The sequence below is a fragment of the Cyphomyrmex costatus genome, unplaced genomic scaffold, assembly GCF_001594065.2.
Source record: "Cyphomyrmex costatus isolate MS0001 unplaced genomic scaffold, Ccosl1.0 scaffold1663, whole genome shotgun sequence".
NCBI lineage: Eukaryota > Metazoa > Arthropoda > Insecta > Hymenoptera > Formicidae > Cyphomyrmex > Cyphomyrmex costatus.
In genome coordinates this window covers 9,980-20,272 of record NW_017275678.1, presented here as the reverse complement: position 1 = coordinate 20,272, position 10,293 = coordinate 9,980, and the positions used below count along the sequence as shown (strand labels likewise).

The window sequence follows — 10,293 nt, the reverse complement described above, 5'->3', positions numbered from 1 at the left end:
GAGAGTTGGGATGTATCACTTTGCCATAGGACTCTATTACTAGAGTACTTTAATATACATAAGTCTTTTTAAAATCGGTGAGTAACACCTCGTGCCCTCCCCTTGTAAGATACATCTTTGTGTGATTTATCTAATAAATGTATCTAAATAATTTTTAATTATCTAATCTCTCTCTCTCTCTCTCTCTCTCTCTCTCAATCTCTCTCTCTCTCTCTCTCGCAACTCTGCACTTAAGCCATTTTAAAGTATAGGCTTTACTCTTTGAAACGCGCTAAGGAACAAAGTTCTGCAATTCCTGGAAGAAAAGATAGGATTTTTCAAAGTCGATAAAATTGCATGTTTTAAAATGTTCCCCTAATTTTTGCGTATTGTATACAAATATTTTATTAATATTTTATAACAAAATAAAACATTAATTGAAAAATTCAAGGACTCTAAATTTATATAACAATAACATTAAAAAGGGAAAAAAGTAAAAGTCAAATTACAATTAAAAATCTAAATTTCTCTGATAATTTATTCTAATATATTGCGAAGAATATCACGTGATTTTGGTGTTTCGCCCCGGCTTCCACTACTGGACTCATCAGTAAGGCATTGTAGAGTGGAAGCCTACATTATACGCCTTGGTAAGTTATTAAATCGAGATTCTATATCAAGAGACACGGTAGTGTCTCGCGCCAAGTGAACGCGAAGCGCGAGACCGCACGTATATTTTTACGCGAGTCGATGAGTTCCGTGTACCCGAGATTATCGGATCTCACAATAAATGGCTGAATTTATCAACTTTTATATATCCGTAATTTAGTTTTAGTGTTTAAATTATATTATAAATATGTTTTTATTGTCTACGTACCCTACGAAGGAAGATATCTCGATGTGAAGATGAAATGTCAAAAATTTTAACATCGGAAATGTTGTCCTTTTCACGTTTTAAACGATAGACGGCGTTAAATTCTTGTCCTTTTCACGTTTTAAACGGCAGACGGCGCTTGCTGGCATATTTTATTTTATATCGATTAGCTGTCGAAGAAGAAGATATGGATTCAGATATGGATATTGAGCTGGAGGATATCAAATTATTATTTGAAGAAACTTCACAAATCTCCGCTGCTGCTGCCGCTTCTTCGAAGGCCACCGCCATCGCTCCTCCACAGATCGCTGCTCCTCCAAAGACCGCCGCTCCTCAGCAGATTGCCGCTTCTTCGCAGGCCGTTGCCGCCGCTGCTCCTCCGCAGATCGTCACTCCACAGATCGCCGCTTCTCCGCAGATTGCCGCTCGTCCTAAGATCACCGCTCCTTCGCAGACTGTCACTCCTCCGCAAGTCACCAATACTGCCAATCCCAATCTTCCCGAGATCGTTGCCACCGTCGCCGCCGCCACTCCTTCACAGATTGCCGCCGCTCCTCGATCTCATGTTCCTCAAACATACAAAATTCCACGTAATTTATTTATAACATAATAATTGAATAATAATAGTAAATTATATATTTTATAAAGTATATATATATATATATTTTAAAGTATATATATATTTTTCCGTGTGAAAGTAACAAAATCGAGATATAGTATAATAGATAATATTTTTACTACAATACTTTTTAAAAAAATATTTTACTTACCTTGTTTTATTTTTGTAGGGCACAAAATGAGAGGCACAAAAGGTGGAATACGCCACAAGTCATCGAGGAATTTCTTTGAATTTATATTTCAAATGAGCGATGCATATCAACGACATTATGAGAGAAGACGAGGAACCCAGAGAGGAGAAAGAAGAGGAGGAATAAGAGGAGGAAGAAGAGGAAGAGAAAGAGGAGGAAGAAGATAAAATAAAAAAAGTTAAATTATATTAAATTATATATATTAAATTATAATACTATATATTTGAATGTAAAAATAAATTATAATGTTATATTAATGCTGTTATTTATCATAACACACGCACGCACGCACGCACGCACGCAAGCGCACACACACACACACACACACACACACGCACACGCACTCGCACACGCACGCACGCACGCACGCACATATATGTAAGATATAAAAATAAAAAGCGTCATTCGGCGTCGTTGTCAACGTCGTCGTCTGGCGTCGGCATCATCGTTGTAGTCGTCTGATATCGAGGTCGTTGTAATTTGATGTCGTCGTCCGACATTGACGTCGTTGTCGTCATTCGGTGTCGGCGTCGGCGTCGTCATTGTCGCCAAGCCTCGAGCCTATCATAACTCAAATATAACAAAACCAAATCTTGTTGATTAAATAAAATTGTTGATAAAATAAATAAATTAAAAAATTAATTAATTAATTTAAATGTATGTGAACTACAACGCCGAACTACAAAGACCTCGATATCAGACGACGACTACAACGATGACGTCGACAATAACGACGCCGACACCGAACAATGACAATAACGTCGATGTCATACGACGACGACAACGATGACGCCGACGCCAGACGACGACGTTGACAACGACGCCGAATGATGCTTTTTATTTCTATATCTTACATATATGTGCGTGCGTGCGTGCGTGCGTGCGTGCGTGCCTGCGTGCGTGCGTGCGTGCGTGCGTGTGCGAGTGCGTGTGTGTGTGTGCGCTTGCGTGCGTGCGGGCGTGCGTGTGTTATGATAAATAACAGCATCTGGAGACACGGTAGTGTCTCGGCGCTAAGCCAAGCGCAGCGACACTGCCGTGCCTCCTTTACGCGAACAGGCGATGTTTAAGGGATGAGGTTATCAGATCTCAAAAACGGCTTGACTGATCAAGTTCTACATGCGCTCAATCGATAGTTACCACTTAAATTGTATAATAAAAGTGCTTTTATTTTTTCTCTACGTGCCTTACGAGCGGAGATATTGCGACGCAAAGTCCAAATCTGACACTTTTCATGTATTATAAAATTAAGAAACGTCGTCAACAGGGCTACGGAGAGGGGATATGTCCTTTTGGAATTTTTGCCGCAAGAGGCAAATGTGGCGCTAGTTTTAAGTTATTACATATGACGCGCGCGCGGTTTAAATCTTATTATCTTATAATAAAATATTATTCAATATAATATAAAATATTTATTAATAATATATATATAATGTTATATAGATATATAAAAAAAGATATTAAAATTGAAATATCGAAATATAAAGAAATTATGTGTCCAGGTATTCATTACTATCGAGGAATTAAGTGTCTAGATGTTGTCTATATATGTTTGTCGTCGAGGAAGTAAGTGTTTGATTTCGATATGGGTGTCTACGTGTTCGACGTCGAGGAAATGAGTGTCTAGGTGTTCGCCTTCGAGGAAGTGAGCGTCTAGGTGTTTGTTTGTTTGTAAAAAACGTCGTCCTCGTCGTCGTCGTCGTCGTTGCCAGCTACGAGTGTAGAAATACATTCTTAAATTTTTGGTGCAAGAGATAAATGTGGTTGCGACGGTGGATCTGTACGATCGTTTAAGTCGGATTAAGAGTCTCAGCAATAACAAAGGATTGAGGTTAAGGAATCTGTCATATCGATGGCATAGATGAACACGTACGTGAGGTTAAAATAAATATCGATCGCTGCGATCTGTACGATCGTTAAATAATATTTACGGGTAATATTCTTCTTGGTTTACGGGATTTAACGCGAAAACGCATCGATTGAGTGTTTATTCTTGTGGCAAGAATGTAATCTCCACATTCATCAAACGTAAAATAGATTCATGTTATTTTAATAAAAAATTGTTATCACATTGTTTTTTCTCAGGGTATTTATTATCTTAAGATATAATAAGTATCACACAAGTGTCTCATATTATAATAAAATAAAGTGTGAGGCAAAAAATAAACATATAAATGTTTACATACATATTATACAATTCCGCGGTTTTGCGCTATATATGTTTACATGCATATTATTTATACAATTCCGCGGTTTTGCGCTAACATAAGTATCGCACAAGTGTCGTATTATAATAACAAATAAACTGTGAAGCGAAAAAATATTACGATGTAAACCAAGCCTATGTATGAAAAACGATTATATTATGCAATAAAAATAAGTAATATTCAATTCTATAAAACACTTTTTTTTTCTGAGCAGTGTGTAAAAGAAAATGGATTATATTATAATAACAATTAAACAGTTACCCTGTTTTTTATGTATGTATAATTAACACATGAAATTGAAAAATTCAGAAAACCATTAGAACAAACACAATTAAATTATCAGAAAAGGTGTTTCTTATAGATATTTTTTTTAAACGATTAAACACACTGTTTAGAATGAATTGTAAAATAGTAAAATGAATTATTTAAAAATTAAAAAAAGCATCCAAATTTTTGTTGCTTCTATTCTGGTTCAGGATGTTCCGGTTTTGATTGTTCCGGTTTCTGAAAAAAAATAAAACATTTTTATTAAAACTAAATATATAAATAATAAATAGGTAACCAATAAACAAAAGAAGGCTACGAGAGAGAAGAGAGTCTAAAGAAGTTAATAATTAAATTTAATTAACATCTTCTCTAACCATGTGTGTTGAATACATACATACATTACGTAATTTTTTATCTGTTAATTTAAAAAGATAATAAAATAAAATAATAATAGTTAAAATATTATTTATATATATATATATATATACAAAAACAAAATTTATCATAAATTAATCTTATAATTAAAATATATATAAATACCTTTATAAGTACCTTTATGTATTAAAATATAATGACTGATATTTTGAACTTATAATGTTACTAATTTAGAAACTGTTTAAATCTCGTAACAAGAATGTAAATAAAAGTTAATGCATTTGGGTTAATGATACGTTAATCGAAGAGAATATTGACATTATAGACTACCTGTACAGTGCAAAAGATATGATTTTAATAATACTTTTAATAAAGATTATATTCAAAATATGAAGAGAATATTTGCTGGATATCACATTTCAAGAATTTTTACCTTTCCTCGAGAGGGTCCCCAATTATAATGGGCTGATGAAAGTCTGTATAAGAATCTCATAAAACGTTGTTGCTGTATATAAGCTCCAGCTCGAGTGCCTCTTGGTCTCTCTGTAATGTGATTATTATTACATATATATGTTTTGAAAGTACGAAAACAAAAGAAATTATTGCCTGCATTAATGAGTATAATAATAAATACTTACGTGAAGTATAGTTTGCGGTGCTACTACTAGCTCGAGTGTCTCTTAGTCTCTCTATAAAGTGATTATTATTACATATATATTTTTTAAAAGTACGAAAACAAAAGATTAAATAAGTATGTATATAAATATATAAATATTTATGTGAAGTATAGTTTGCGGTGTGTGTATTATTATAATCTTCAGAAACATTTGGATTTGCCTGGCTGTTTACCTGCAAAATAATAATAACAATAAAGAAATATATAGAAAAAGAAAAAAATATATTACAATATAATAACATAGCTAATGAAAAGGCTCTATAAGTATAAAACAAAATAAATACAAGGACAAAGAGCCAAGAATCAAACAAATAATTAAAATTTCATCAAGCAATATAATTTAATAAACTAGAAGAAGAAGCCAATAACGGTCGAAGCTGGATCAAAGTGCTTATAATAATTATGTGAATTTTATATACTGCGTATGTAGTCCCCCCCGCGACGCTGATAGATTTTCAGCATTGACGCATACATACTCACTACCGCAGTAATATCACTAAGTTAAATTGACAAGCAATCTAACAATTTGATGCTTATAGCATCTTATGGATCTTAATACTATGTTGAAAGACATATATTAAAATTTAACGATTTTATTATTAATTTAATGTAAATTAAATTAATAATAAATCAAATTCTGTGAAAAATAAGATTGCGAAGAATATTACAAGTTGGCGTTTCGTCCCGGCTTCCACTACTGGACTCATCAGTAAGGTAATATAGTGGGAGCCTACCTTAGACGCCGGTGTAAGTTCTTAAATCGAGATTCTATATAAAGAGATATAGACGCGTGTCTCAGCACTTGCGAGAATTTGCGAATATCTATAGACCTCTGATGGCGGGTCGACGTAGTAATATCTTTTATTTGTTAAAAAAATATTCTATTATTTGTTAAAATCGCGTCAAGCCTGAAAAGAGACGTTATTATTACTACTTTAGTTAAATATTGCGAAGAATATTATTTAATTAATTTACATTAAATTAATAATAAAATCGTTAAATTTTAATATATATGTCTTTCAACATAGTATTAAGATCCATAAGATGCTATAAGCATCAAATTGTTAGATTGCTTGTCAATTTAACTTAGTGATATTACTGCGGTAGTGAGTATGTATGCCTCAATGCTGAAAATCTATCAGCGTCGCGGGGGGGATTACATACGCAGTATATAAAATTCACATAATTATTATAAGCACTTTGATCCAGCTTCGACCGTTATTGGCTTCTTCTTCTATTTTATTATTGTTTATCAATTGTACGGTCTTAAAAATATTCTATTATTTGTTAATATAATTTAAATATATAAAAATTTGAGGTATTACGGCATTGAGAATGACCCGATCGGAGTCGAAACGTCTATATTTTTTTATTTTTTGCTCTTTGCCTTCTATTTATTTTATTTAATAATATAATAACAATCAAGAAATATAGAAAAAGGAAAAATATATTACAATATGATCATGAATAGCGAGTTATTTATAATAATACCGTTACTTTTCTTATTATAAGAAACTTTTTTACAGTAATGTGAAAATATTATAATAGTTAGGAAATAATATACGGGTTGGAAAATCAGGGTTTGGAAAAATTACTCCTAAAAAAATTATCTCTCGGAATTTACAATTTCAATTGAATTTGGAGAGTTCGTTATTCCAGTAAATAAACGCGTATAAAAGTTAGTTATCGTTAAAGTTTTAAAAATTCCAACATCGTTATCAAACAATAACAATAAATTACTGTATTTATAAACTTACAAAAGAGGCAATTGATTGTTGATTTGAAGGTACGGAAAATTGATATTTTGCGAAAGTTGTAGGTTTCGTCTGGCTTTGTTGAACAAGTGCAGGTTCTGCGTGACTAGCAGAAGTGATGGTTGCAGCCATTTTTGTTCGAGTCTGAAAATTATAAGTGGTTAAAAGCCCAGAATTGACTAATCACAATGGAATATTCCCTCTCATTCGACTGTAAGAGGAAAATACTCGACTGTGATTATTCTTAGTCTTACAGATTACCATGTAGTTACGACCAGTACAAGAGCTCAGACACTGTCTGAGCTCTTGTACTGGTCGTAACTACATGGTATCTGTAAGACTAAGAATAATCACAGTCGAGTATTTTCCTCTTACAGTCGAATGAGAGGGAATATTCGATTGTGATTAATCAATTCTTGCAAATAATGGCATATGATTACGACCGGTATAAATTATTCCTAAGTAAAACAAAAGATAGATATGAACAGAAAAGAAGAGTTAGATAGACAAGAAAAAAAGAAAAAATATTAAAATTGATTAGCAGATGAAAACTATGGGTATTTTGCGGTCTAGCTTTCACCTGACTTGATGAAATAGGATGTGCAGAAGGTCTCGCGGAAGTAATGGTTGTAGTCATTTTCGTCTGATTCTACAAAAAAGGATATTAAATTAGAGTTGTTTATTAAGTTTTAAAATGTATTTCAAATATATTAAGTTTCTAAATGTAAATAGAGTTGAGTGATGTATCGCTTATTATGGGAAAACATCGAGAACATAGCAGAGATTGTTATCAATTACTTTTAGCTTGATTGTTTTCTATCATGTCTCCCCAAGATAATTAAATAGCTCTTTAATATATAAATCGTATAACTCGAAACTATTTCATTTTAATTGAAAAACAGTCATAACTTAATTTACCTTATAAATGAGCAAGTGAAATAAAACTAATTGAAGTATAGGATGTAACGGAAAAAATAGTCAATTAATAATAAGGAAAAAAGGCAATTTTTAATATGACTATAAAGTAAAGATTACAAACTTACAGGAGACACGATGTGATTAAGAGTAGATGGTAGATATTGTGCAAAAGTTGAAAGCTGTGCAGAAGGTATTTGATATTCTGTGGAGGTAGTTTTTGCTTGGTTTTGCATACTAGAATGCACAAAAGATTCCACCTCTTCTTTAGTCTCTGTCACTTTTGCCTGATTCTACAAATTTTAAGTGATAAAATAAAAATGAGTGAAACAAAAGATACATAATTATACCAGAAGGTTTGCGGGTCATCGCCGTGTCTTTCTTCATTATTTTATTAATGCCAACGTTTCGTGAACCATATCGTTCACTTCATCAGAGCGAGGGATGCGCTGATAATGTATCAGCGCACTCCTCGCCCTGATGAAGTGAACGGTATGGTTCACGAAACGTTGGCATTAATAAAATAATGAAGAAAGATACGGCGATAACTCGCAAACCTTCTCGTATAATTGAAGGTAATATTTTATATCAAAAATAGATTCTCGCAAATTAAAAAACCCAACAAATTTATACCTTTGAAAACTAACCGCAAAAATTTGATCCTTCCTAAATTAAAACGATTACCTAACTACAAAATAGAAAACCCAATAAATTTCAACCTTTGAAAATTATCCCCAAAAATTTGAACTTTTCTAAATTAAAATGATTATGTAATAATGTAACATAATAATTTAAACCTTTAATACTTTAAATGATATTATCTAATATCTGGAGACACGGTAGTGTCTCGGCGCTAAGCCAAGCATCGCGGCACTGCCGTGCCTCCTTTACGCGAAACTGAGAGTTTCGGGGGATTGAGATGATCAGATCTCAGTAACGGCTGAACGGCTCAAGTTCTATATACGCTCAATCGATAGCAATTGCTTAAATTGTATAATAAAAGTGCTTTCATTTTTTCTCTACGTGGCCTACGAGCGAAGATATCACGACTCAAAGTCCGAATCAGTAAATTTTCACGTTTTATTTTTAAGATACGTCGTCGTCGTTATTATTAAGATTATTGTCATCATCATTGTCATCGTCGACCACATTCCATTCGATGTCCTTCTGACATTCCTGCCGCAAGAGGCAAATGTGGCGCTAGTCTATATCGCTCGATCGTCATGGGGCATGTGGACTGCGAGTGGAGCAGTGAGGTGAGAGAGGTGCAACTTTCGGTTGATTTTCGAATATTCGTCCAGCTTTCGCAGTCCCTCTTACCGTATCGCACCGCGCATAATACAATGCCATTCGACCATCATGGAGTACTTGGACTGCACGCGGTGAGATGAGGTGAAGAGGGGCGGGCAAATGCAACTTTCGGCTGATTTTCGAATAGCCTTCGTCTAGCTTTCGCTGTTCCCCTCACCTCACCGCTCCACGCGATGAACAATGCCATTCGACTGTCATGGGGCATTTCAACTGCACGCGGTGTGGTGAGGGGGACAGTGCAACTTTCGGCTGATTTTCGAATCGCCTTCGGCTAGCTTCCGCTGTTCCCCTCACCTCACCGCTTCGCGCGCTGAACAATGCCATTCGACAGTCATGGTGCATTTCAACTGCACGCGGTGTTTTGAGGGGGACAGTGCAACTTTCGGCTGATTTTCGAATCGCCTTCGTCTAGCTTTCGCTATTCCCCTCACCTCACCGCTCCGCGCGCTGAACAATGCCATTCGACAGTCATGGGGCATTTCAACTGCACGTGGTGTGATGAGGGGGACAGTGCAACTTTCAGTTGATTTTCAAATCGCCTCCGTCTAACTTTCGCTGTCCCCCTCACCTCACCGCTCCGCGCGCAGAACAATGCCATTCGATTGTCATGGAACATTTCGTTCGACTGCACGCGGAGCGGCGCGGGGGACTATGCAACTTTCGGGTGATTTTCGAATCATTTACGACTAGCTTTCGCTGTCCCCTTCACAACACCACACCGCGCATAATATATTACTACGAAGAGCAACCGTTTTACATTTATTTAATAATTTTGTTTTATATATGCGATTGTGTTAACGAATAAAAATTATGTCGTATTAAAATTGACGCGTTAATAATAGACGGTTAGCGAAAGCAGCCTTGGGGATTGTTTTGATGTGCAAAGGCGAACGCGAGTCGCACGTCACCCCCTCACCCGGCTCACCGATAATAAACCGTGCAGTCATCACTTATATATATTAAATAAAATTATTATTTTAAATTCTACTGACTGTTGACCGATATGACGTATATTTAAAACCATCGCAGTACTATCACGAGTTAAATTGCATTAATATATTACCATGAAAAGTAACTGATTATTAATTAAAGTTGCCAGTACAAAGTGAACATACGTAAAGTGTAT

The 10,293-nt window shown here is 34.7% G+C and overlaps 1 protein-coding gene across 1 annotated transcript; it reads left to right on the top strand.

Annotated features, from left to right (window-relative positions):
• Nucleotides 1-1,040: 1,040 nt before the first annotated feature.
• Nucleotides 1,041-1,463, top strand: LOC108771850 (lysine-rich arabinogalactan protein 19-like). The gene has a single exon (XM_018537250.1). The coding sequence runs from the start codon at nt 1,041-1,043 to the stop codon at nt 1,461-1,463; it is 423 nt and encodes a 140-aa protein (XP_018392752.1).
• Nucleotides 1,464-10,293: the final 8,830 nt, after the last annotated feature.